This window comes from Galeopterus variegatus, unplaced genomic scaffold (assembly GCF_000696425.1).
Source record: "Galeopterus variegatus unplaced genomic scaffold, G_variegatus-3.0.2 Scaffold2057, whole genome shotgun sequence".
Taxonomy (NCBI): Eukaryota; Metazoa; Chordata; class Mammalia; order Dermoptera; family Cynocephalidae; genus Galeopterus; species Galeopterus variegatus.
The window spans coordinates 112,400-140,283 of NW_007728168.1; the positions used below are offsets into that span (position 1 = coordinate 112,400).

General features: G+C 42.8%; 1 protein-coding gene and 1 pseudogene across 2 annotated transcripts; both read left to right on the forward strand.

Annotated features, from left to right (window-relative positions):
* The first annotated feature begins 12,250 nt into the window (after positions 1-12,250).
* Positions 12,251-25,318, forward strand: RNASEH1 (ribonuclease H1). Of its 2 annotated transcripts, none has more exons than XM_008580273.1 (8): positions 12,251-12,435; positions 13,770-13,885; positions 19,119-19,283; positions 21,023-21,122; positions 22,141-22,195; positions 22,529-22,613; positions 23,131-23,255; positions 24,626-25,318. In XM_008580273.1, exons 1-8 carry the CDS (start codon positions 12,308-12,310, stop codon positions 24,710-24,712), a joined length of 861 nt encoding a protein of 286 aa, XP_008578495.1. In that variant the 5' UTR covers positions 12,251-12,307; the 3' UTR covers positions 24,713-25,318. The 2 variants fall into 2 exon arrangements, with proteins under 2 accessions (XP_008578495.1, XP_008578497.1); XM_008580275.1 differs by lacking the exon at positions 12,251-12,435 and adding an exon at positions 13,594-13,627.
* On the forward strand, positions 15,613-16,522 carry LOC103596615 (annotated as a pseudogene).
* Positions 25,319-27,884: the final 2,566 nt, after the last annotated feature.

The following is a 27,884-nucleotide window of genomic DNA, read 5'->3' on the forward strand; positions in this document are numbered from 1 at the left end:
TTCTTTGAAGGTGTTACAACAAGCAAACGGAAAGGACATTCTTGGGTGGGAGGGGGGAGAGGGAGGAGGGAGGGAGGGTTCGGTGATGGGTCATAATAATCAACCACATTGTATATTGACAAAAAAAAAAAAAAATCCCCACACAAAATGTTTATGGTTGTGAGCCCACATATATGCAAAAAAAAAAATTGTGGCCAATAGGAACCTCTTTCTGATTACCTCTAGTGACCTGTCATCTCCATTAATCTTTGAATATATTCTTGCTTTCTGGCACAAGATGTTCCAGGCTGACTTTGTACTTTTATGCCCCAGGCATGGAATAAACCTCTTATCCAAGAAGCCCTGATTCTTTTTTTTTTTTTGGAAAATAGTATTAGAGGCCAGACTCTTGGCACTAGGAGCCATTTCAGTGGACATAGCTAAAAAAGATGCTTTTTAAAAATAATTTCATATAAATATACAAGTTCATATTGACATTCCCAATCTGGTTCTAATTGGACAGTGTTTCTTCTAAAAATCCTTGATTCTATAATCGCATCTCCTTTTATAATAAAAATCTTTGTTGTAACACCAAGGTCAAGGTTCAGATCCCCATACTGGCCAGCCACAAAAAAAGATAAAAAAATAAAAATTTTGATTCCTAAAAACATAAATATAATCACTTGCTTTATCTGACAATAAGAGAGAATAAATTCAAAATAACAAATCAATATTATTATAAGCCATACACACGAATACTTAATAAAAATCAAAAAGTTCTAGGAGGATTTACAGTCTGTTTGTTCTGCTCCAGTTTAGTTGTGATCTCTCACTCTGGTGTCTATTGGATCTTCTGTGATAGACAGTTTAGGGCAATTGTTTCAGCTTGTTTTCAGTTTAGGGATTTTGGCACCCTAACAAGCTGACATGTTTAAGGCCATAAAAAGGAGAGGCTTTCAGCTACTAAAAGAGAGAAGGATCTACTTGACCTTGAGAGCATAGAAAGAACTTCAAACTCAGTCTCCAAAATTCTTTAAATGGATTTATTTAGCCACCATCTGAGTTATCAATCTACAATAACATAATGAGAAATAATTGCTAGCTGAAGTAACAGCCTCCTACTTCTAAATTTCTATAATATCAGAACACAAGAATTTCACATACTCATAAAAACTTTTAAATATCCTAATCCCTGTTTTGATTTTTCAAGCTTTATAATTTTCTTGATCTTTGTTTAAGCTACAAGTTCTCTTTCATTTTATGATATACAGTATTTCCTACCATTCTAACAGATATTGTTATATCAGTGTTTGCCATTATAATCTAAATGATTGACTAATGGTATTATCTTGATGATACCAAACACCACCATGAACACACCTGTAATTGAACAAGTTGGCTTATTATTACAGGGAGGAAAACATACACACTGAGCAACCGTGGGACATCTTATAAGGAGGTGTTAGAAAAGATTTATAGGGTTTGAGTTTGTGTAAGGTAATTTGGAGGAGGGCTTAAAGAAAGTGGGATTGCTCTGGATTGGATGTTGTCAGGAAGCAGGAGTAATTCTGTGATTGGGTGTCTTAATCTCACTAATATCAAGAGCAGACTAGAGCAAGGCTACAGCTATAATCAGTTTTTTTAAAAGATCAGCTGTCACTCTTATTAGCCAGGAGGGCAGGTTGTATGAGATTTTGTAACTCAGACAATGTTCATACTTTGTCTACGTGATTTTGGAGTGGTCTCATTTTCATCTTCATCAATAGTGAATTGATGTAGCTGTGTCTGATTTTGATGTTCTCTGAAATCATTTATGTTCAACAGCAAAGCACCAAGACCTTGCTGTGGGTGCCAGACTGATTATCACAACACCAAGGCCAGCGGATAGTGCCAGGCCAGCTCCTGTGTGTCAGGGGCTGCTTTTCTGTTTCTCACCCAGTGCAAGCCAACATTTTTATTTTCCAGCAGAGGGGTCAGGGAGTGATCAAATACAAATACATGATAAGCAAAGAACAATCCGTGAATACAGATTGTTGAGTTTTGCCTGAAATCTTTTCTGACTTATGAGTCAAAACTCAGATTTATATATATGTATATTATTTTCATTACAGAAGACATGAATATAGAGCTTCCGGTCAAGATGGCAGAATAGATGGTCCCCAGTATCACGTCATTCTCTCCCACAAATCAACCAATTTACAACTATTAAAAAGCAATGACAGCCAAGCTGGGGACACTAGAGCTCAGGGGAAGAGGAGGAGAGACCTACAGAGTGCGTGAAGGTGGGAGAAGCCACGATGAGAGAAAGGACCACTCCCACCATTTCAAGTCCTGGCTGCTTTAAGACTGTCCCTGGTGAGCACACAGAGCAGGAGCTGGCAAAAGCTGCAGCTGTGCCCTTCATATAAAGTTGCTTGGAGGTGGCAGGGGAGAAGAGGGCCTTGGTGGCCCCCAGGCCAGCAAGACCACTAACAGGGTTCTTGTGGACCCACATAGGAACAAGGAGCCACAGACAACTGAAAAAAAGGAGACACTCAGAGGCTGGTGAGTCAACTCAAGGACCTTAACCACACCTCTCGGCAACCACACCCAGCCCAGCGACAACCACCCAGCCACCACTGGAAACACCCTGGACTCCTGAGCTGGGTGGTGGAGTGCCAAGGGCTTCAGCCACACCCCCCTGACATCTGCACAGGCCAGCAATGACTGTGCTGCTGTTGGAAGCCCCCTGGTCTGCCCTGCCAGAATAAAGGGCGGTGCCATGGCCGTGACCACACCCTCCCTCCTTCCCCCTCCCCCCATTGCTCCACAACATCTTTGAATGTAAAAAGTATATATTAATAAATAAATAAATTTTTTAAAAAAGAAAAACAAAACAAATTTACCCAACTGAAAAAAAAGACATAAATGTAGAACTCCAAATTCTCAGAACATTTTGGATAAACATAAATATTACCTTAATGCTAATCAAATTCAAAGTTTCTAAAGCAAATTATGAATGCTAAAAAAAATTATCCTCTCGTACATCTAGGTAAGAAAAATTAAAGCATATGTTCACACAGAAATTTGTATGTGAATGTTTATAGCATCATTACTCATAATCACCAAAAACAGGGAACAGCCCGAATGTCCATCAACTGATGAATGGACAAACAGAATGGCCATACAGTGGAATCTGTTCAGAAATGAAAGAAGCAAGCTATTAACATAGGTTATAACATGAACGAACCTGAAAAAATTGTACTAAGTGAAAGAGACCCGACACAAAAGATGTCACGTTGTGCGATTCCATCTATATGAAATCCTATAAGAGGAAAATATATAAGAAAAACAGATCAGTAGCTGCCTGGGGCTCAGAACACTTTGGATAAACATAAATATTACCTTAATGCTAATCAAATTCAAAGTTTCTAAAGCAAATTATGAATGCTAAAAAAAATTATCCTCTCCTACATCTAGGTAAGAAAAATTAAAGCATATGTTCACACAGAAATTTGTATGTGAATGTTTATAGCATCATTACTCATAATCACCAAAAACAGGGAACAGCCCGAATGTCCATCAACTGATGAATGGACAAACAGAATGGCCATACAGTGGAATCTGTTCAGAAATGAAAGAAGCAAGCTATTAACATAGGTTATAACATGAACGAACCTGAAAAAATTGTACTAAGTGAAAGAGACCCGACACAAAAGATGTCACGTTGTGCGATTCCATCTATATGAAATCCTATAAGAGGAAAATATATAAGAAAAACAGATCAGTAGCTGCCTGGGGCTAGTGCTGGGAGAGGCACTGACTGAACTGGAGAGGAAATTTTGGGGATGATAGAAACATTCTGAACTGTATTGTGATTGCGCAACTCTATAGAGTTACTATACAAATCATTGAACTGTATATGTACAAGGGGTGAATTTTATGATTTATAAATTATAGCTTAGTAAAGGTGGGGGTTTCGTTTGTTTGTTTGTTTTTAAGTTTAAACAGTAGAAAACAATCGTGAATTCAACCTCCAGCTCTACTCCAACACCCAGGGTTTGATCCAGCCTTCTCCCTGGCCATATGTGTAGTTGCTTCCTCCAGCACTGGGAGTCGGGCCCCTCTCACTTCTCACACTATTTTGGCTCACACTTATAAGTGAGATTTTTTGTGAACTTTCTATTCATAACCTTTGGCTATTTTTCAACTGAGTTTTCCTGCCCTCCACCACAGATTTTTTTTAATTATCTGTTTATAGGACACTTTTCCAAACAAATGATTCTTGAGATCCTGATATCTCTGAATTAAAAAAAAAAAAAATTTAGGGATGGCCAGTTAGCTCACTAGGAGAACATGGTGCTGATAACAGCACCCTGTACCAGCCAGCCGCCAGAAAAAAGCAATAATTTTTTCAATTTATTTTTTTCACATTCTAACTTGGACAGAACTGAACATTACTTTCATAGAACAAACAACTATTACTGAACCAAGTCATCTAATATTTTCAATTCTCGATTTAATCTTCTATTAATGAGGGAATTAGACCCACTGGTTAAATGATATCTGAGTTTAACAATAAGCGTTTCTCTAACTTCAATGTGCAGACTACAAATCACCTGGGATCATGGTAAAATGCAGATACTGGTTCAGAAGTTCTGGGCTGGAGCTCTTTAGGCTGCTGTGACAAACCTGCCATAGACTGACGGCTCATAAACCACAGAAATTCCTTTCCCACCATTCTGGAGGCTGGAAGTCCATGAACAAGGTGGTGTCTGATTCAGTGTCTGGCGAGGGCCCATTTCCTGGTTCACACATTCTTTTTGCTGTGTCCTCATGTGGCAGAAGGGGAGAAAGAGCTCTCCCACTTCTCTGCTATGGCGCTGATCCCAAAGGTCTCACCTCCAAATGCCATCACTTTGTGGGTTAGGATTTAACATGCATTTTGAGTGGGACACGAACATTGAGTCTATGACAGGCCCAATATCTTCCAGGTGATGCTGATGACACTGGTCCGGGGACCACACTTTGAGTAGCAAGGAACCAGATAGATGCAGTGAGGAATGACAATAGATGTAGTACCAAGGAACTAAGATTTCTCTTAGTGTGGAAGAAGCCAGTTACAGTACCTGCAGTTTCATCCTGGAGAGACCAAGAGACTCTGGGTACTTGGTCCGGGATTGAATACAGCCGGGGTTGGGGAGAGGGGTGGGAGTTAAAAAGCCAAGATCTGTTAACCTCTTAAAAAAAAATACTACTTCTATATTGTGTAAAAATACCTGTTGAAGAGGAGCCTGTGCTGGGAATCTATAATCTCAGCATCTGTGATGCAGAAAGCCTAGAGGTCAGACGGGTGAGAGAGCCCGCAGGTGTCAAGGGCACTCTTCTCAGGCAAATCCTAATGTTAATAATACAATGACAGAAGGAGAGCGACCAATGAGTCCTTGCACAGAAGATGAATTTGTGGGCCCTTCTGTTCGATCAAGAACTGATGGATTGAATTTAACAGAAGGTTCTCTCTCTCCCTCCACTTACAGCTGGCAGGGCTTTTAGCGTGACTGTTATCCACCGGCCAACGTTCGTGAACTGAGTGTGAGAGCCTGCAATGAAGGGAAGACTCTGGTGAGCACGCGCTTCATCGCGGCGAGGTCACGGGCTTGCTCTGTGAAGCTTCAAGGCCCCTTTCCCTATGTAACAGCACACGACATCAGCGACCTGCCAGGTGGACGAAAGGAAATCGCTCATATATTAATATTTAAAATGTGGAAATATTTATGCTTTTGATTTTCCTCATAAACTGACAGTTTGCTCATCTTCAGTATGTTTCATAAAAAGCAACGTCCTTCTTTCTACTCATGTTCATGAAATATGTGCAGGATGAAGGGAATGAGCGTGACCCTGGAGACGGACTTCTCATCCGTGTCAGTGGCATGTCCCACATTATCTTAGCATCACAGCTATCATGACAGTGTCATTATCTCTTCTGTTCACAGGAGGGGACAGACTAAGCAGCTCGCCAGATTTAACAGCTGAACCGCAGAGTCAACTGTAGAGCTGGAATGTGAGGTCAACGCCCGTGAACTTTGCAGCTCCGGGACAGGCGAGCGGGAGGGGACCGCCTGAAGGCTCACTCGCTCACACCTGCCTGTCGGAGGGAGCAGGACTGAAGCCACCTGGGACCTAAAGCTGCCCGGGCTGCGGAGGGGGGAGGATTTTAAAGACACTTTTTTCTCTCCACTCTTGCTTCCCATCCCCTGACTTACTTATCTCACTCGCTAAGTAGGAAAACAAGGTCAAAAAGCTAATCAGTACTTTGCAAAGCTAACTGATCTTTCTTTGAGACTTGTAGAGTTTTGAGAAATGATCAAGGCCAAGTGACGGAAGCTGACCTTGGGCACCAGCCAAGTACAACGGCGCAAATCAAAATCCTGCAGGGTCCTTGTGGGGCTGCGCCTGGGGTCCTCCCGCAGACCCAGTAGGAGAAGGAGCCAACAGGGTTACCCCCAGCGTTGGGACTGAGGGACCTCGGGGAAAAGTGAGCCTGCTGCCCGCCCACCCAGCCCCGTGAAAGAGACACTCGGACGCGGCAGGGGTTCTGTCAGGGCAGTTCCACTTCATTGCCTTACACTGCAATTTATATAAGCAAGCAAGCAGGGGCTTTCCACGAACTAACCAATTGATTAAAGGATCATGTGTGCATGCATTTTGTACTAACATGTTGAGCACAGCGATCACGCAGGGTTCACGAGTGCGGAAATACTGGAGGACCAATAAAAACCTTCTGGAGCTGTCTTGGGTTACACCTTCCCTACTTCCCCCGGGCGCCATCTTCATCCTCCACCCATAGGCACCATGTGGCTCACAGATAATGTTTGCTCCTAAAAAATGGGCCCAACAGGTCCTGAGATAACAGCAAAGATGAGAACAGAAACCAGAGAGGCCTTGGTGAGACCTTGCACCTGACCCACAGAACTGGACCCCTCGTCACTCACATCTCCTGCTCTCCTGCTTTTCACCTCCCACATTCCATTCCCTCAACCCCCCCCCCGCCCCTTTTAAAAACCCCTCAGTAAATCTAAGTCTTCGAGATGGAGGTAGCCTACCAACTCCTTCAGTTGAATACATCTGTTTTTCTAACACCAACCATTTGACTTCTGAATTTTTTTCTTTCCTTCTCAAGGGGGCCGGCAGCTGGACCTGCATCTGGTAACATGCCCACCCTCGTCCGGCTCTCCAGGTGTTGGTGCCAGGACTCTGCCTGACCTCCACGCAGCATCGTGGCTGCGGCGTTTTGCCAGTGATGAAGCTGAGGTCTGGAAAGGGCGAGCCACTAGACACAGACTTACCAAAAAGAGCACCAGGTATCACACTTTTGCCAGCACTGTCCCGTTCACAGTAGAAACCTGAGGAAGTGTGTGTATGGGAGGACAGAGGGGGACAGTGACATTCCAAGTGCATTTGACCGCTGAGTGGACTGATGCCCTTCTCCACTCAACGGAAGTATTTTCAGTCGTGACCATGTAATAGTCAGTGGTAATCATTGTTTTCTTAATTCATTCTTCAGTTTTAAAATCAACAATTACATTTATGAAGAAGAGTACCCCAAGAAAGTCAGGATCACATTTTTTTCTTAACAGATTGAGTTGTTGTAGTGTATACTTGGTTATCAAAATACTCATATAGCTTTGGGATTTTGAATTAGTAAATATTCATAATGTGTGAAAATGCATGATACATGCTGTACAATCTCAGTCACATAAAGTTGGATGTTGCATATACACACAGACGATCTAGAAGGACACGCCAAACTAACTGCTTGTGATTGTGGGTGACTTTGTTCTTAGCTTCTTGTGTTTTTCAGTTTCCCGTAATGCACATATTAGCTTTTTAAAAATAAAGGTTATTTTAGGGCCGGCCCGTGGCTCACTCGGTAGAGTGCGGTGCTGGTAACACCAAGGCCGCGGGTTCGGATCCTATATAGGGATGGCCGGTTTGCTCACTAGCTGAGCGTGGTGCTGACAACACCAAGCCAAGGGTTGAGATCCCCTTACCGGTCATCTTTTAAAAAAAAAAAAAAAAAATAAAAAAAATAAAGGTTATTTTAAAAATCTGGAAAAAATAAAGAATACACTTCTGTTTTAAAGATATTATTCAAATTCTGTAAAATATTTAATGTGTAAGCTAAAATCTGCACTTTTCTTTTTGGTGGCTGGCCAGTATGGAATAAAAAAAATAAAGGTTATTTTAAAAATCTGGAAAAAATAAAGAATACACTTCTGTTTTAAAGATATTATTCAAATTCGGTAAAATATTTAATGTGTAAGCTAAAATCTGCACTTTTCTTTTTGGTGGCTGGCCAGTATGGGGAGCCAAACCTTTGACCTTACTGTTATAACACTGTGGTTAACCAGCTGAGCTAATTGGACAGCCCTAAAATCTGCACTTTAACAAAAATATTTCACCTTGTAATTCTCACTGCCGTGTTTCACTGTTTTGAATTTTAAACACAGTGATCACGTAAAATGAAGTCATGCAAGTCCTTTCTCTTTGTCTTTACAATCCTGGTGATACCATGGCCACTGCTTAAATGCAGGAGGTCATGGTACCCCAGGAATTGGATCTAACTCCAATTAAGCGTGCAAGCAACACGCTTCTGAACCAAAAGAACTTCTTGTAGCTGAATGCACACGTGTCGGAACCAATTGGATAACTGGGAGGTCTTGGAATTAACTTCCATGTAAAACATAATGTTTACTAAAGATCAGCAACAAAAATGGGAAGTTTATATGTATATAAACTAAAACTCAGCAGTAACCACAGCCAGTTGCTTAGACTTAGACCAACAAGAGAGTTTTTTCTTGGAGAAGAATTCATCAGTGACAGCATTTACAATTGCCGGTGCTTGGAGATTATACAAAGTGGTCTGACTTTTGGTCGGGTTCTATCATTGTTTATACTTGCTTTACAGATGAGATCCCCCACATTGCCTGCACCAGGACAAAGCTCCCACCACATCTCAGCCTTTGGTGTCATGGTGGGACGTGGGCGTCGGGGCGTGGAGGTGTGGAGCTGTGGGGAAATGAATGGAAGGTGAGGGGCTGAGACTAGGAAGTGGATACTTACTGCAAACGACCCTGCATCTGGGTTCTGTATGGGTTTAACTCCTCTGGGTGATGACTGGCTCTCGGTGTGGGCGATCAAGGTCCCCAACTGTACTACTTAATCCTAGTACACCATGAATGGCTTGTAGGAGATGCAATGGAACCTCATCAGCTGCCGTCAGAGTGAGCATGGGCTCCTCTGCAGTGGGCCAGACCCCACTGAGGTGTAACCCTGCTCTGGTGTTCTCCTCTCATCCTCGACTAAAAGCAGCAGAATGAGGACATGAGCTACTGTTCTGACCTTACTGCTCCCAGATTCCTCATTGGTGCTGGTCCCAGCTTCAGATTAAGAGCCAGAAGATTTGCGATCGGGGGTTTCAGTTCCAAAACTAGCTAGATGACTTTTGGGCAAGTCATAAAATCTCCTTGAGCCTCAGTGTCTTCATCTATTAAATAAACATTATAATATCTGCCCTGTTGACCCAACAGGGTTGTTGTGTGAAGCAAACAGAATACCAGAAACACGGAAGCTCGGCTGGCTGCAAGTGGGAGGACTACCACTGAGCACAGAGGTCTCAAACTTGGTCGCTGGGAGGACTGATGAAGTACAAATGGTGGGCTCCACCCCCCAGAGTTTCTAATTCTGTAGGTCTCGGTTGAGGCCCGAAATTCCCATTTCTGACAAGTTCCCAGGTGATGCTCTGAGAACCATGACTTAGGTTTGTGAGAGTGAGCTTTGGAGTCAGGTTTGAGGCCTGGTTGTATTACTTCTTGTCTACACGTCATGTGCAAGTTACTTGTTCTCTCTAAATTTCAGCATTCGCAGCTGTATGTAGGGTAATATGAGTGTTACATTATGAGGATTAATAAATGGCTGTGTGTGTGCAGTACCTAGCACAGTGCCTGGGACACAGTACAAATAAATGAATGGTAACTAGGGCTGTATAAAAAGTGGTTTAGTGGTGTCTTCTGTATGCTGCACTGTGCTAAACACATTCTCTGTGAAGCAGGGGATGGTTTCGGGGAGTTATCTATCAAAATTGCATATTTTAGGAAATCCTAAAGTGTTTTTCAGAAACATGATATTAAATGGTATAATTTGCAGGAAAATGTAAATTGAAGTTATAAGCACATAGTTTGAATATGTTATTTTACATGTGTTCCTATGTTGCTGTGTAATTATTTTCTAAGCAGTTCTTAAGATTTTGGTCTTGGGACTCTTTACGCTTTTAAAAATTATGAAGACTTTGAAGAAAATTTATTTATCTGGGCTATGTCTATCAATGTTTATCATATAAAGATAAAATGGAGAATTAAAAACTTAGTTATTGATTCATTAAAAATAATAAACCCATACAAGTTAACAGGTAAACATAAATAACAAATATTTTATTAAAAAATATTCTTATGCATTGTTTGCCATGTTAAAAAACATACATTGGGCCGGCCCGGTGGCGCACTGGATAGTGCGCTGCTTGGGAAGCACGGCGGCGCTCCCGCCCGAGGGTTCGGATCCCACATACGGACCAGTTCCCACTTGCTGGCTGAGCGAGGCGCGGGAGCAGCGCCGAGGGTTGCGATCCCGTTGCTGGTCCCCGGTCCGGTGTGGGGGCAACACTGAGGGTTGCGATCCGTTGCCGGACACGGAAAAAGACAAAAAAAAAAAAAAATACATATATTCTCTTCACATTTTGCAAATCTCGTATATGCCTGGCTTCACAGAAGACAGCCTGAGGTAACCGTTATATGAATTGAGTTCATCCTTCTCTTCTTTTCCTCTATATTTAGCACATCTATATGTAAACTCAAAGAGTATTTTTTTTAGTCATTGTTAGATTTATAAAAAGGACATGATATTTTTTCTTTGGGGGCTTGCTTTATTCACTTAATATTATGTTGCTAAGATTCATCTATCTTGTGTGTCAACGAGGTTCACTCATTTTGAGTGCTGTATAACCTTATATTGGGTGACAATGGCACAGTTGATTAATCCATTTCCATTGATGGGCATGTTGATTATTTCCGCATTTCTGCCACTGTGGACACTGTTACTAGGAATGTATTGTGCACAACACTCTCACGCTGTCCATGTCCCCTAGTCTCTCTTGTGTATATGCTTGGAGTAGGAGGGTAAGGTAATAGGGTATAGGAATATCCATTACCTCTGAGGGGTAATGCCAAGGACTTAAAGGTCAAAAACGAAACTTAAAAGTCTTAATCGAAAATATGGATGATAGACTTTGCATATATTGTCCCCCCAAAGCTCATGTCAACATCTGATCCCCAGCTTGGCAATGGTGGGAGTGGTTTGGGTTATGGGGGCAGATCTCTCATGAATAGATTAGTGCCCCAGGTAGTGAGTGAGTTCTCGCTCTGTTAGTCCCTGCAAGACCTGGTTGTTCAAAGGACCCTGCATCCCCCTTCTCTTGCCATGTGATCTGCTTGCACCCGTGGGTTGGCCTGCTGTTTTCTGCCATGAGTAGAAGCAGCCTGAGGCTGGCACCAGATGCGGCTCTCCCAGAATCATAAGCCAAATAAACTTCTGCTCTCAGTATTGTTATAGATACACAGAAATGGACTAACAGGTGAATATTTTTGTATTGGCAGTGGTTCTCAAAGTGTGCTTCCTGGACCAGCAGCAACATCATCACTTGGTGACCTGCTGAGCAGTCATGTCACAGAGGAAACACAGGTGAGGGACAGAATTTGAGGAAAAGCCCATTGTCCCTGGGGATCAGGAAATGTGAATCAAGACGACAGCGAGACTCCACTGACGTGCATTGACACAAATTTAAACCTCCACCAAAATGCAGTTATGGAGAGAATGGTTCTGTTGACTCTTCTTAAAGTTTGCTGCCCAAAAGTGAAAAGTGGTGCAACCACTTTGGAAAAGTTTGCAATAATCTCCTAAGATCCCTTCTTCTGGTTACTTCAGGGGTTAACACCTGTTGGGAAAGCATTGTCCCAGGGCTAGACAGTTGGCACACTTGGTTAGAGCATGGTGCTGACGACACCACAGTCCAGTACTTAAGCCAGAGCCCGCCATCCCCGCTCCCGAGCCCAGAATGTGTCCTCTATCGCTCTCTCCTCGCCCCGCCCCTCGCCACGGCCACGCCCCTCGCCACGGTCCCGGCCAGGCTCGCGTCATCTCCCCGCGCCGCCGCCGCCGGAAGTGCGAGTGCGGCGCCGCTGCCATCACCGAGCGTGCGTCCCGGAGCCGAGATGCTTCCCGGCGCGGGGAGTGAGCGATGAAGCGGCTCTTGTGCGTGGCCCACGGAGTCGCCTTGGCCGCCGTGCGCTGCGGCTGCGGCCCTTTCAGGCTCAGGATGTTCTACGCCGTGAGGAGGGGCCGCAGGACCGGGGTCTTCCTCACCTGGTGAGTGGGCCGCCCGCGTCGAGGCGCCTGCCAGCGGCCCGGGCCCGGGAGGCTGGACTCCGCCGAGGTCTCGTTTGCCGTGTCAGGAAGGCCGCGTTCCCTGGGTGGCCGGTTGGCTCACTCGGTTAGAGCGCGGTGTGGTAACACCGAGGTCAAGGGTCGCAGCCTCGTACCCGCCAGCCACCAAAAGAAAGAAAAAGGTGCCACCCTCGCATAGGGACCTCTGTTCAAGACTTCGTGTTTGTTGAAGTTAGAGTTCCCCAAAGGTAACACGTCATCAGTACCAACTAGCGTCACCAAAAGATTTTCCGCACCTGCTACATTGGAGCTGGAGCTCAGTATCTAACCTAGTCTTTTCTGTGTTTTTATTTTTTTATTTTTATTTTTATAAAGATGACCGGTAAGGGGATCTTAACCCTTGACTTGGTGTTGTCAGCACCACGCTCAGCCAGTGAGCTAACCGGCCATCCCTACATGGGATCCGAACCCGGGGCCTTGGTGTTATCAGCACCGCACTCTCCCGAGTGAGCCACGGGCCGGCCCTTTTCTGTGTTTTTAAAGACCATTCTGATAAATTAGTGTTTTCGATTGGATCCCTGTGACTATCCTTGTAGGTGGGTGGGGTTATTCTCATTTTCAGGGTAGTTATTGTAGTTTTGAAATTCATAGGGCAAGTAAGTGACAGAGGTAGGACTTGAGCCCAGTTCTGACTCCACGACCAGGACTCTTCTCACTACGTGATATCAAGATTTATCATCTCTCTGTGTGTACACGTGTTTCCTTATGCAGGGCAGCTATAGTATTGAGAAAGAAACATCTCAGAAGTTGACCTTTCAACTGTAATGATATGATTAATAGAACTTTTTTTTCAGAGACCCCAGAATTTTAGTATGCTTTGAGTTTGAGGAAAGCCATATGGTGCTGGTTTACCGTCTGGTTAGCTGTAACAGAACAGAGGGTGTAGCGTCTGATGTGCAGGATAAAACTATGAACTGAAAGATGTTACCCTTTTCCCCCCCAGGAATTGACAGCCCATCCATTTTCACACGATTCCCAACTTAAGAAGAGAATCTTAATCAATTAAAAAGGGCATAAGTTGGGCCGGCCCGTGGCTCACTCGGGAGAGTGCGGTGCTGATAACACCAAGGCCACGGGGTCGGATCCCATATAGGGATGACCGGTTCGCTCATGGGTGAGTGTGGTGCTGACAACACCAAGCCAAGGGTTAAGATCCTCTTACCGGTCATCTTTAAAAAAAAAAAAAAAAAAAAAAAAAAAAAAAGGCATAAGTTAAAGAGCGGGGAGAAAGGAAATAACGTTGCATGTTTTTCCAGGAATGAATGCAGAGCACAGGTGGACCGGTTTCCTGCTGCCAGATTTAAGAAGTTTGCTACAGAAGATGAGGCCTGGGCCTTTGTTAGGAACTCTGTGAGTCCTGACAGTTCAGAAGGTAATCCCCTCTCACATCAGTGTGACATTTTAACCTATTCAAAATTTTATATACCAGATGTCATTTGATCTGTATAGCTGTCCTCTAGGCATGTCGAGAAGATACTGTGATTGCTTCCATTTTTCCATTTTACAAATTAGGAAGTGGCCTGAAAGCAGTTGAGAATAGTAGTTCATGTCAGTAACAGCATTAGAGACAAGCCAGGACTCAGATTTCCTGTTCCATTCAGTGCCCTCACTATGCCATGATTCCTTGTCTTCTAAAAATGTATTTGTACTGTTGTTGGACTGAATGGGACACAGTTTTAAAGGGATGAGTGTGGTTCCTTTTATTTCAGATAGAGTCACACAATTCGAATTCCAATTTCGTGTGTTACAGAAAGTATAGTTATTTGAAGTTTAAGCCCTAATATAAGGGACATCAGATATTTAGGGCTCTGACCTGCAGGACTCAGATAAGATGAGCACAAGATTTAAAAAATATATCTGAACCTACCTTTAGGAAATGATTTTTCATTAACTTATAAACTTTTTTACTACAATGGATTAAGATGAGCAGAACTCAGCTTCTCGTGAACAGTCTCTCTAGAGCCCACTGAGATGCTCAAACAGTAATGACTGCTCCTTTGGGATGCCATAACAGTTCTGGACAAAGCAGAATTCAGGGAGAGGCAGGTCATTCTTGGAATCACCCTCGAAGGGCTAGTTTCCAAAGCAGGGGAGATACTCACTCAGGCACCTGCTTCACCCTTTGTCTCCCCAGCAGCTTTTAGAGGAGTTTCTGATGTGAGTTACATTTTCTACCCCGATGGAGAAATCAGTTTGGGACAGAAAGCAAGTTTGAAAGTATGGCTCTTCTTTGTTGGGTTCTTAATTTTTTTTTTTTCACAGATTTTTTGTTTTTAATCAATTGGTAATTTGTCCATATCTCAGTTCTTCAATATAAATGTATTTCTGTTTATGAAGTACTCTAAATCTTAAGGCAAGCTAGTTCTTTATGAATCTTTGTTCTTAGAAGTTTACAGAGACCTCTTAGTGACTTATGTTTATAAATTGGAATTTAACATCTTCAGTGTTCAGGAACTGTATCAAAGCAAAAGTATTAGCCCATTTTTCAGTTTTTCTGTCTCATAATATTACATTTATCCTTATTTTGCAATTATTGAACTATCTGCTAGCTATTATGGTTTATATAAGCTGATTTTAAGGTCACTCAGGAAAACCACAATTTTGTGAAGTAAAAATTATCTGACAACGATGGTTTTCCTTTCCTTCAAAGAGTTCTTTAAAAACTTTCAGTCCAGTTTAACTTTCTCTGTTACACTAAATAAAACCAATATTTATATCAATATCATATCAATATTAAGAGGCTTTATCACCAAGACTGCTAGCTGGCCCAGCAGCCAGTGCTCCCTAGTCAGTGCTGGGGACCTTTGGTGTCACCGCCACTCTCACCATGGCTTGAGTCCCGACTGCGCTACAGCCTCTCAGAAGACGTGGGTCCTCGGAGCCTCTTTAGTACTGGAGTTTGGGCCATGGGCAGCTCTGTGGCTGTGGGAAAACAACCTCTGGGTGGACTCTTCCTGGGAAGGTTCACTAATTAGCAGCAGCTGGGCAATGCTCCTCATTAACATCTGTCAGCAGGGTCGTCACATCATTTCTCTGCAGTGTCAGGGACTCGGCTCTGAATTCTATACAGAAAAAGCACCTGGATCCGTCTTTCTTTCAATGGCTTCAAGACGACCAGAAATACCTGCTCTTGAGCCTAGTGGTGTTCTAGGCAAGCTGTCCCTGTCTTTCGGGATGTATCACCCGGCATTCAGCTATGATGGTGCCCTCAAGGACCCTTCGCCCATTACTCCTCCATTGGATGTGGGCAGCATGCCCTGGTAACCACTGATTCCAGAGCGTGAATATTAGTACCTTGCCATATTGGAGGAAGGAGAGCCCAGTGTCCTCCCCTGCCGTGAACCTGTCATCAGCCGTTGACAGTATGGGTGAGGTCCTGGTGGTGAAGGCTAGAGCCACCCATGTTATCATGAATTCTCTGATCACAAAACAGACCCAGGAAACCATTCTGAGTTTTGAGCAATAGGCAGGGCTGAGAGACGCTGGTGACACACCCCAGAAGGGCCTTACCCCTGAGGAGACCAAGGACCTTCATGTGGCAGAAGCACTCCACAGACTAAGCTCCAGAGTGGAGAGAGAACAGAAGAAGAGGAGCAGCCTCCATCATCCCAATCCACCCCAAGCAGCACCCTGCATTCTTACCCTAAGTAGAAGGCCAGAGGCTGGTTCACTTCTGGTTCTTCCACAGCCTTGCCTGGCCCAAATCCTAGCAACATGGATCCTGGAAGTGGGGATAAGGACAGAAATCTGTCAGATAAATGGAGCTTTTTTAGACCAAGATCCCTCCAGAAGTACAATTCAGGAGCTTTTGCCATCCAGGCCTACAGAGGAGCTCAGAAGCCTTCTCCAGTAGAACTAGTCAGTGCCCAGGCCACCCAAATGGCTAAAGATCCAGAAACCTTCAAGCTGCCCAAGATGGACAAGCCAGTGATGGAGGGAAGAAACAACTGCCATGGGCCCATAAGCTCAAACCCTTGACTTGAATGTGCTCACACCCGCTGGCTTCTAGGGCTCTTTCTGTTCCAGGGACTCTGGATAGAGGGCTTCTTGCACCCCATTCCCCTTTTACCTTGGCTCTTGACACTGGAAAGGCGTATTTTTCAGAAGTCTCTTAAACTGAGGCTAGAGCTAGAGACGTAATTGTTCTTTGAGAAACATTAGTGCAAAGCTTGTCCTTGTGTGGAAGAAGCCATTTTGTACTGGTTTAAAGTTAGACCAGATAATTTTAGCGGTGAAGTGTGGGAACCTCATGATCTATTTTTGTATCATTTCCGCCGAACAAGAACTTTGTTCATTGCTTTTTAGGTAAATAATGTTTGTGCTTTTCCAAAACTCAAGCTTCTTAATTCTTTTACCACTGTCAATGTGAGCATTGACAAATTATGGCATTGAGGTGCTCGCTGACTAGTTTAGACAACTCTGGCCCTGTTAACTGCCGGTGCTGCACTCCAGCCTTTGTCAGTTAGGACAACTTCAGATCTGTTTGAGATCTGGGTACAGTTAAAAGCCATACTCTGCAGGGACCCCCCTTTCTAGGCTGAAACTGGAGTCTCCTGGCTTTTTGGTAGATCTAATAGATCACTTTGTTCTGAAGCCCATTCTTCATGTGATACCTCTTGGGCCAGTGATGTTGGAGGGATGCTTCTCTTTTATACGTCACAGAACAAACATTGTCTTGCATATCCTTCTTTGTACTTTAAATGAGATTAATTTAATTTCAGTTCGATTGGAAATTTCCTAAGGGAGTAAATTCAGTCTACTGACTTGGTGAAGTACAGAGGTTGGTAACTACAGTAAGATTATAGTCTTGAGGTTCACGTGAAACTAATGTCACCTTATTTTGATTCCCTCATTCAAGTCGTGGCTTGTAACTTTTTTCAGGGACAGATGAAAGAATTGAAAATTTTTCTACATGAAAGCATTTTTTACCAAAATGAGCTTCACACCTTTATTCGGGGCATACCTCACTGAAGAAGGGAAATAGGGAGACTGCCTTTTTATTTCTCCTCACTGTGTGCATGGTCAGTGTCTCGAACCCTGTCTCAAATACCTGCTGCTTTTTCGTTTGTATAGTATCCTGTCTATATCAGGAACTGGCCTTTCCATAGAGAGACTGGAATCTAAAATTATCAGAACAGTTTATTTATGTCTTCTGTTATGATGTCTTGTTTTGACAATAAAAATCCTTATTACTGGGCCGGCCCGTGGCTCACTTGGGAGAGTGTGGTGTTGGTAGCACCAAGGCCACGGGTTCAGATCCCTATATAGGGTTGGCCGGTTAGCTCACTTGGGAGAGCGTGGTGCTGACAACACCAAGTCAGGGGTTAAGATCCCCTTACCGGTCATCTTTTAAAAAATTTTTTTTTAAAAATCCGTACTACTTAAAAAAATAAAATTCTACAAAATTGAACTTTAACCTGTGCCTGTGTTTTTTAGTTTACTTCTGTAGAGTACGTAGAGGTTTTCAAGGTAAATAAAAGTAACACAAAATATGGCGGAGTGGAAATGCCAGACATTGCTATGCGTGGCATACCAGTTTTTCTCAGGTTTGCCCAGTCTACCTTAGCACTCTCCCGAGAGGTGTGAGTTGAGAAGCTACACTAGGCTGGAAATTTTGTCTTGTTCTTATCTAGTAGGCACTCGGTAAATGTTATGCCCCGTTTTTCCATCCCTGATTTACGAATTTAGAGCTTAAAGTGAATTCTGTAGTGTTTGGTTAACAGTATTTTGCAGATAGAATTAGCTGATCTTTCTGTTTTCCCATTCCCACTTCAGAAGATGATCATGTAGGAAGAGTCGGTTCAGATCGTCCAGTTCAGCTCCTTATTTTACAGAATCCTAAAGGGTTTAAGTCAGTGACCAAGTTCACAGCTGATAAAAGGTAGCACTCACATTGAAACTGGTTTTTTGAATCGTGGCCTAATTCTTCTCTTTCAGCTGCTGTAATATAAAAGAGTGAGTGAGATAACTCTGAGATAATGTTTGAGAATGCCTTTGGGATTAGCCTCGAAGCCACACTGAAGAAAAACTGCAACAGTGCTGATTCCCCAGAGGGATCCAAGCTCTTCTCCTTTGATTTCTATTTCTCTTTCTTAACGTGTCCCATTATCTGTTTATTTAAGCTAGACCTACCTGTGCCCTCTTAGCCTTCCTAGAGTTTCTCAACTTGGTGTCCATGTAATTGTAGTATTTGCAGCAAGGAGGGGTCTGAACCATGGATACCACTGATCTTATATACAGAATTTTCTCCTTGTTTTTCCTGGGGAAAGAGCCCCTCAGATTTTCAAACTGTCTGTGATCCCTGAAGGGTCAAGAACCCGTGGTATCTCTGTCATGTCCATCAAAACCAGGTTCTGTTTTCAACAGAAGGCTTGCTGTTGTATTCACATTGCCCTTATCAGACTTATCTTGAGAAATTTAGAATTATTTCACAGGACATCAAAGTCTGAGATGGTGTGGACTAAGTCTGTCTTTGTAGGGCCACACACGTAGGTGTTTAAGTCTGATTTAGTGACATGAAGCAACTTACCAGATTTCTTGATTCTTACATAACATTTCGTGTTATGTTTGTTGTTTCTGGCTCATGAGTAGACTCTGTCTTTCAGGGCAAAAGAACAAACATGTGCAAGAATCCCAAGTAAAAGCCCGCAAGTCCCTCCGTGAGCCCCCAGGTGGAGACAGCGATGACAGCATGGAGCCCTGTGCAAAGCGTGTGAAACAGAACACAGAGTCAGCGCCTTCAGTTGGCAAAGACACGTTTTCTTATATGGGTACATCTTTCTTGGGTTTTTTATTTTCATTATAACAATCATGAAAATAGATCTGTATGTAAAAACTTTCCCTACTTTCTTAATGGGGAAATTTGAGCTGATGTTTATCATCTTCATTCTTATCTGCAAAGGTTATCTAGAAATTGCTGCGGTCACTATTTTGTAATGGATGAAGTGGTACAGAATTATGAAACTTTTGGATATTCTTAGGAAAATCATTATATACACTACCAATAAAAAAACATTGTATTCTTTTCAAATACCGGTATTCTCTATGCATGTACTATTTTAGGTCACTAAGATAAAGAAAATAGAAAGATTTCTGCTTCTTCAAATAAGGCCCTAGACAGAGCTGCTTTTTATAATCACTGGCATTAGCATTTTAACCTTTTATGACCAATCTGTATAAAATATAGGAGCTCCTACCTTATCTTGAAAAGCAAGATAGTCATGACCTTTTTCTCTGCTTTTACCTCCAGGAATCAGTTGTGTGTGTTTAGTCAGTTGTGGCTATATGTCTCCTTTTTTTCTTTCACATGTATGAATGGAACATAGAAATAAGTACCTTTTTTTTTGGTTTTTTTTGTGTTTTTTGTTTGTTTGCATAAATCAGTGTATTTGTAGTTTCTAAGTTTTCCCTTAGGAGAAGTCATTTTATAATTTAATTCTTGGGAAACTGGTAGAAAATGTTTTTTCAAGCAGTAGATCAGTTTTGCAGTTATGTTTAAAAAAAAGTATCCTTGATTTGGTTATTTACCGGTAGGAATCAAAGCCAATGTTTGGGGAGTAACAGGGCAACGAGCCATTTCCAGTGTGCTAACAGCTGCTTGAAGCACCGTAGCCCCTAACACAGTGCCTGACGTGATGGGTGCTCGCAGTCGAGACAGAATTGAGTGGCTGGGAGGAAGTTTGTAGTTGTGTTGTTAAGTTGTAGTTGTGTTGATAAGTTACAGCTGACTAAGGAGGCTTCCCAACACCCATGTTCTGAAAGACTCCCAGCTCCAGTCCTGCTGGGCGTGTGTCCCATCCCTTCAGCGTGCCTCCTTCCCCTTTGCCTCTGCTGGGCTCGGTTCACTGGCCTCTTGACAAACGCCTCATGTGTGTGTTGCCCACACCCCTGCTCTTTAACACTTTGCAGCCTGACTTCTACTCCCCCTGCTCTGCTGGAAGTGTTCTCTTGGCCACCAGTGGCCTGAGAGTGGCTTCCCACCAGTCCTCTTTCACCTTGTTCTTTACAGCCTTGGCATGTTGAAACCCTCCATCTCTTGATGGAAAGAAGCAGAGACAGACCACATTTTGCTAGTGGCAAATATGCTAACAAAATAATTAGACCAGCATTTGTCATTGACTTGACCTTTGGCCAGCAAGGTCATCATCATACCCAGGCACTGCTTGCCTCTGTGGAAGAACAACTTCCTGAAAGTGAAGGTGACCCTGGGATAGAGAAGGGACAGCATCTTTGGCCTTTGACCCCTTAGCATGGGTTACGAGCCACCATATGAGGATACTTCAACAGGTTCATGAGAAACTAGAATTTAAAGATGATATGAGTCTTTCCACGAACTTGTTGAAGTACCCTCGTATAAGTAATTGATCGTGTTTTCTTAGAAAATTTCTTCAGCATTGTAAAATACCCTCTTGGTTTAAAACGCTAACTCACTCAACCTTAGTACATTTTTGACGTGAATTTTAGCTTTTAGTAGCGCCAGTCCAGCCAGTTTACTGTTTCTCTCTCACAGGAGACTTTGTCATTGTCTACACTGATGGCTGCTGCTCCAGTAATGGGCGGAGGAGGGCACGAGCAGGAATTGGCGTTTACTGGGGGCCAGGCCATCCTTTGTAAGTACACAAAGCAAGCTGAGTTTTTTAAATTCCAGATTTACCGAATCATATACCACAGCTTGTGAAAAGATGAGTTGGGTCTGCTTACTGGTTGATTATTTGGAAAACCTGCCAAATAAACAGTTTTGGCAGGGGATAGCAGAACTGAACTTGGACTCGTGCTGACACTGACTGGCTTTGTTCTTGAGGACATCAGGCACCCCGGCATTACTTTCCTAGCCCTATGTGTTGAGTCTTTCTGTTTCACTAATAAGCATTTACACCAAAGTGACCTCACTGCTCCTTCACTGAAGAGTTGCCTGGCATGCTGGGAGGTGGCCTTGGCAGGGATGCATGGGGAAGGCCACCAGACTTGGAAGCTATCATGTCACTTGAATCTTCTGAGGAGACATGACTTAGAGGTGCCCCTGACATTTGATAGGCACAAAGTCAAGGTGATGTAAAGTGCCATCATTCAAATACAACTAGCCCCTGGATGTTAAAGAACCTGAATAGTAGCTGATAGCTCTGAAATTTGGCTGGAAGCAGGGTTTGACCCCCATCAAGTTGCTGTGCACCAGTTCTGAGCTGTATGCTCCAGTGTTTACAAGTGCCATCAGCACCGTGAGGCAGGCTTCAGGTACATTGTTTCATGGTAATACCACTTTATGTTTCTGTTGACCTTTACAGTTTACAAAGTTCTTTCACTTCCACATCTCATTTTAGCTCAAACCCCTGGGAGAGGGGAAGCATGGGTGGCACTGAGTGTCCAGGGTTTAGCACTTGCCCAAGACAACACGTTAATGCCTTTCAGTTTCAGAAATTCAGCCTAGCTTTTGACTTCTGGTCCAGTGTTCTTTCTACAGTACCATACCATGGCGTATTTCAGAAAAGTGTTAGTATCGTTGGTTTGATTTTTTAAAGGTTGTTTTTACATGATACTTTTATATTTCAAATGTGAATACATACTAACTGTTTTATCCACTAAGAGGAATCACTTTATAATTTTATTTTCTTTTGTACTGTTTTGAAACAGAAATGTAGGCATTAGACTTCCTGGGCGCCAGACAAACCAAAGAGCAGAAATTCATGTAAGTTATCAGATATATTTAAGTTTATTTTTCTTTAGCATTGACTATGAACGTACAAGCTAGTCTCCTGTTTTGTTTGGTTTTTTACTATCTAAATATATAAGATATTCAAAGTCCAGAAGAAACTTTGAGGTTAGTAACAATTCTTAAAGATAGGAATTTTATAGAAGAATTCTGAAAACTTATTTTAAATAGGTGTATGAAAAGAATTGTATGTGTAGGATTATTTCATACAGCAAATATAATCATCACAGTGCAGAAAAAGAAGAAATGTTTCAATTTTAAAGTCATTTTTAACACTTCGTATAGCATGACTATCAACTTGTTTTCAAGGCAGCCTGCAAAGCCATTGAACAAGCAAAGGCTCAGAACATCAATAAATTGGTTCTGTATACGGACAGTATGTTTACCATAAATGGTGAGTCTTCACACTTATGTCTTGTAATGATTTTCCAGTACCTATGAAGGGAAACTATGAGAAAAGGTATTTCTCTCACCGGTAGGAGGTATAATAACAGGGCAGGACCCAGATGGCAACGGGGATGACACCTGGTCTGTCAGGTGTGAAGGAACAAGTGAGGAGGTGGAGTCCCAGCTCTTGTGGCACTTCAAGTCCCCACATACCTCAGTAACTTAGGATGGTGGCTAACTGCTTCTGTGGGAAATGCCGTGTATAGGAGCATGTGGGCAGTGCGGGAGCATGTGTGAGTCCGGGAAGGCTTCCCGGAGGAAGTGACATATGGAGCTGAGAGCTGTAGGTCGAGTTCAAGTTAGAGGAAAGGGAAGAGACAAGACTATTCCAGGCTGTGCCAAGGCCACAGCAGCTAAGGCCGACTAAGGAAGTGAAAAGTCCAGGATGGTGACTCAGAATACAGGAGGGAGGGTGGAATAAACCAGGACACCGACACCGGTTAGCAGTGAGTGTGTTCTTCCAGGAATAACTAACTGGGTGCAAGGGTGGAAGAAAAATGGATGGAGGACAAGTTCTGGGAAAGATGTGATGAACAAAGAGGACTTCGTGGAGCTGGATGAGCTCACCCATGGCATGGACATTCAGTGGGTGAGTGTTGCTCCTATCTGTCATCCAAATTAACTAGAGACTAATCATTTGTGTAAGTGACTTAATGACATAAGTTAAATTAACAATTTCCATGAAATTATATCATAATGTATATTAAAACACATTTGATTCTTTTGGTCATCATATGAGTAATGTCTGAATGAGAGTATTAGGAGGTATAACACACCGTCAGTGTGGTGTGAGGGGTGGCCTGCACTCCTTACATGCTTTACTAATGCGTAGTAGTGCCTAGCCCACGTGCACCTCATCGCTATTCAACTCGGATCTAAGTCAACCCATTAGTTTCTTTGGAATCAGCCATAATGTTACATAAAACTAATTTATAACGTATTTTGTTTAAAACAATAGTAAAGTTGTATGATACGGACTTATAACATGACTTTTTCCAAAACAGAAGTGTCTTTTTTATAATAGATAATTTTTATTAAAAAATGTTTTCAGGGCCGGCCTGTGGCTCACTCGGGAGAGTGTGGTGCTGATAACACCAAGGCCACGGGTTCGGATCCCATATAGGGATGGCCGGTTTGCTCACTGGCTGAGCGTGGTGCTGACAACACCAAGTCAAGGGTTAAGATCCCCTTACCGGTCATCTTTAAAAAAAAAAAAAAAAAAATGTTTTCAAATAATACAGAGCAAGTTAAACTGTAACCATTGTCTCAACCCTACTTTGTTCTGCCCTCTGTGACCTGACATGTAAATTTGCTTCAGCAACATAAATGTGAACGGTGCTTCAGTCAGTGTACCCATTCTTCCTAACAACACTTGCAGAGCAAATAATACAGAGCAAGTTAAACTGTAACCATTGTCTCAGCCCTACTTTGTTCTGCCCTCTGTGACCTGACATGTAAATTTGCTTCAACAACATAAATGTGAACGGTGCTTCAGTCAGTGTACCCATTCTTCCTAACAACACTTGCAGAGGAGAAAGTGTGTGCATGTTGCATGCATGTCTGTCCATGCATCACACGTACGTGCACGTGGCCTGGAAGGTTGCCACGTCCCATTGCTAAATGGGGAGGAAGCAATCTGACAGTACAATCCAATCTGCAGAGAAACCAAATGGAACTTTTGTAAATATATCTACTGCATAAATGCGTTGGGAATATATATTAGGGGGGAGTAAAAATAAAATTTAAAAAATTTTAGAAAAGAATAAACACAAAAAACAAATTTTGAGAAAGGGATATGTGTTGTGCTGTTCAGAATTATGCTGGGGAAGAGGAGCTGTGAAGGTGAGCTTTGGCATACTCAGTTTACTCTGAAGAGTTCTGTTTCCAAATGATGAGAATATAGCATGTGTTGCTTATGTAAAAAGTAGGAAAAATAAAGTGAAGAATTTATTTTAACAGATGCATGTTCCTGGTCATTCGGGATTTATAGGCAATGAAGAAGCTGATAGATTAGCAAGACAAGGAGCTAAACAACCTGAAGACTGAAGTAATTTTAATACTTGGGAAAACTTGAGCCTGTCACTGTTTTGTTCCTTTCGCTTTCTGGTGTGGAAAATAAGACTACAGGATGGACCACTGCAGTAGATGATGATGATTCAGCTTTCACACGGAATCAGGAAGGCGTAGTGGGGTTCTCTGATATGGTTTGTTAAAAAGTAGTTAAATGTGGAATATATTGAACACCTTTGAGATTTGAGAATCGTGAGATTTCAGCATCATGCTTATTGGGCTTGATATTGTGCTTGTTTGTTTTATTGTAGTCTGGCCCAGAGTGCTAGAACTTTGATTTTAATAAAGAATCAATAAAACGTTGTTAAAAGATGCAGACAAGAAGTCTAGAAGTATTCTGAAGGAGCTTATTGTCCGATATGCAGGATTGAGGCTCCTGCTTGTAAAGTTGACTTGTGCCTTGTGAACATTAGAGGAAATCACAGCCCAGGCCAGGGCACAGCGCTCAGCAGGGAGAGTGCGAGCTGGGTCTTGGCCCCACCTGCCCGCTTGCACACAGCTGGCGCCGGCTACTAGACGTCTGTATAGGAACAGCGATAACCTTTAGAGACTAAGAAGCATAAATAAATCTTTTAAAAATTTCTTTGGCTCTTTTTGTTAAAAAAAATGCTGTGCCAATTTAAGACGTTTGACACAATCATTCATTTACTTATTTTTATCTCTTTATTTATTGTTTTTGTTTTTATTTTGGCATCTGGCCAGTATGGGGATCTGAATCTGTTCTCACCAACTGAGCTAACTGGCCAGCCCCTCATCATTTGTTTTTAAATCTTTATATCATAAAATAAAAACAAAAAAATGGCAAAAAATATATAGTTTACTGAATTATTATTATTGTAAGGTGAATATTCTTACCACCACCCCAGTAAGAAATACTACAGTAATCCCCCTTTATCTGCAGTTGTGCTTTCTATGGTTTCAGTTGCCACGGTATGAAAATATTAGATGGAAAATTCCAGAAATAAACAATTCACAGATTTTAAGTTGCACACCGTTCCAAGTAGCATGATGAAGTCTTCGTCCCGCTATACCCTGCCTGGGGTGTGAATCTTCCCTTTGTCTAGTATGTCCACACTGTGTATGCTGCCTGCCTGTTAGTCACTGCCATCATCTGCTCCTGACACCCAACCATCGACATCGTCATGGCTTGAAGATCCAGGATCACCCAAAGCAGACAATCCTCCTGTAGACTGTATGGTCAGAAGGTCAGTGGCAGCCTGATGCTACGTCACGAAGCCTGCATCCTTCACCTCACCTCGTCTCATCCCGTGGGCATTTTATCACCTCATGCTGTCAAGAAGAAGGGTGAGAACAGTACAATAAGGTATTTTAAGAGAGAGAAACCACATTCACATAATTTTATTATAGGATATTGTTATAACTGTTCTATTTAATTATTAGTTGTTGCTAATCTGTGCCTAATGTATAAATTAAACTTTATCATAAGTATGTATATTTAGGAAAAAACTGTATAAAGTTCGGTGACATCAACAGTTTCGGCATCACTGGAGGTCTTAGAGCATACCCCCTGCAGATAAGGGGGACTACTGTACTTTGCAAGACACTCCAGAAGGCTCTACCAGGGCCTCTCTAATCAGAGCCTTCTCCTAGCCCCGAAAGTAATCCTGAGTTTTGTAGAAATTACTTCCTTGCATTTCTTTATGGCAGTTTAGTTTTGTCCACTTTTTTTTTTTTTTTTCCGTGTCCAGCAACGGACCGCAACCCTCAGTGTCGCGCCCGCACCGGACCGGGACCGGCAACGGGATCGCAACCCTCAGTGCTGCGCCCGCCCCTCGCTCAGCCAGTGAGCGGGAACCGGTCTGTATGTGGGATCTGAACCCTCGGCGGGAGCGCCGCCGCGCTCCCAAGCGGCGCACTGTAGCAGTGCGCCACCGGGCCGGCCCAAGTTTTGTCCACTTTTTTAAAAAACTTGATATTTCTTGAGTCATAAGTCTCTTAATTTGCAGTTCCCCTCCCTCCATCGCCTTCCCCACAGTGTATCTGCTGGAGAACCTGGGCCCTTTGTCTTGTGGGTTCCCACAGTCTGGCTTTGCTGCTGGCCTTCTCAGCTGCAGTTCCGCACGCTCCTCTGTCCTCCGTGTTTCCTGCAAATTGGCAGCTGGGTCAGAGGCGGGGGCAGACTCAGCTTTGCTTTCTTTGACAAGACAGTGGGTGGTTAGGTGCTCTTGTCAGGAGTCCTTTGTGATGGCGACAGCTGCTGACGCTCTGCCCAGATCCACTCACTATTTGGGGGCTGCACAATGGTGATATTCTAATTCTGGCACTTTGGTGGCATTTATTGGCTGGAATGGTTTTTAAGGAAGATGCTTCCTTTCATGTACTATTTGGTTACGCAGCAGTACAGCCCAAGGAGGAAAGGCAGGATAAATGCTTGGTTGCTTGCTCTTATACACAGTGTCAAGATAATGGATTAGTTCTCTGTCATCCTTAGAAGGTGAGCGATGAAAGTGTTTTATATATACCAAGAACTTATGGACTTAAGCAATTTTGATGGGTTTCAATCCGTTGCAATTTTTATCTTTATTGAACTCAAATTGTCCCTTCTTTGGCCTGTGAAAGGGACCCTGTTCACGTTGGCTCTTGGGTTTCTTTTGATATGCATGTATACAGTGTACCTGCACAGACCGCACACAGTCATTGCTGTCAGCGGCAGTCTGACATGCCCAGGTGCTCTAGGCCCTGCGTTTACATCTCCTGCTCAGAACTGGAACCACTATCTCTACAAGAAGCTGGTGGAAATGGTATTTCAAATCCATGATCTGAGAGGCTCATTGCTACAGCAATGATCATTGTTTCTAGGACTTTTCGTTGGACAAAGCTATTAAAACAAAACATGCACATACTTTTGCATATGCACATTTAAAGATATTTTCTGAGCTCATGTTGATATTCCCAATACAAATTCAGGATTCCAGGGTTTTTACTTAATCTCTCCTATTATTATGTCTGTGTCTCCTTCTACACTGAGAACTCTGGTTCTCAAGACATGGGATGATGAAACAGAATATCCCATAATCGCTCGCTCATTTCATTCCACTTTAACATGTAGAATTTCAATATAATACAATACCATACCATTAGTTATAATAATGAAAACAATACTATATCTGCATTGTCAGTCATTACA

Bases quoted from the DNA above. Each gene is read 5' to 3' on its own strand.
- RNASEH1 (XM_008580273.1), top strand. From the start codon at position 12,308: ATGAAGCGGCTCTTGTGCGTGGCCCACGGAGTCGCCTTGGCCGCCGTG. The intron at 19,284-21,022 runs GTACATCTTTCT...TCTCTCTCACAG, and splicing joins AGACACGTTTTCTTATATGG to GAGACTTTGTCATTGTCTAC. The intron at 23,256-24,625 runs GTGAGTGTTGCT...TTATTTTAACAG, and splicing joins ATGGCATGGACATTCAGTGG to ATGCATGTTCCTGGTCATTC.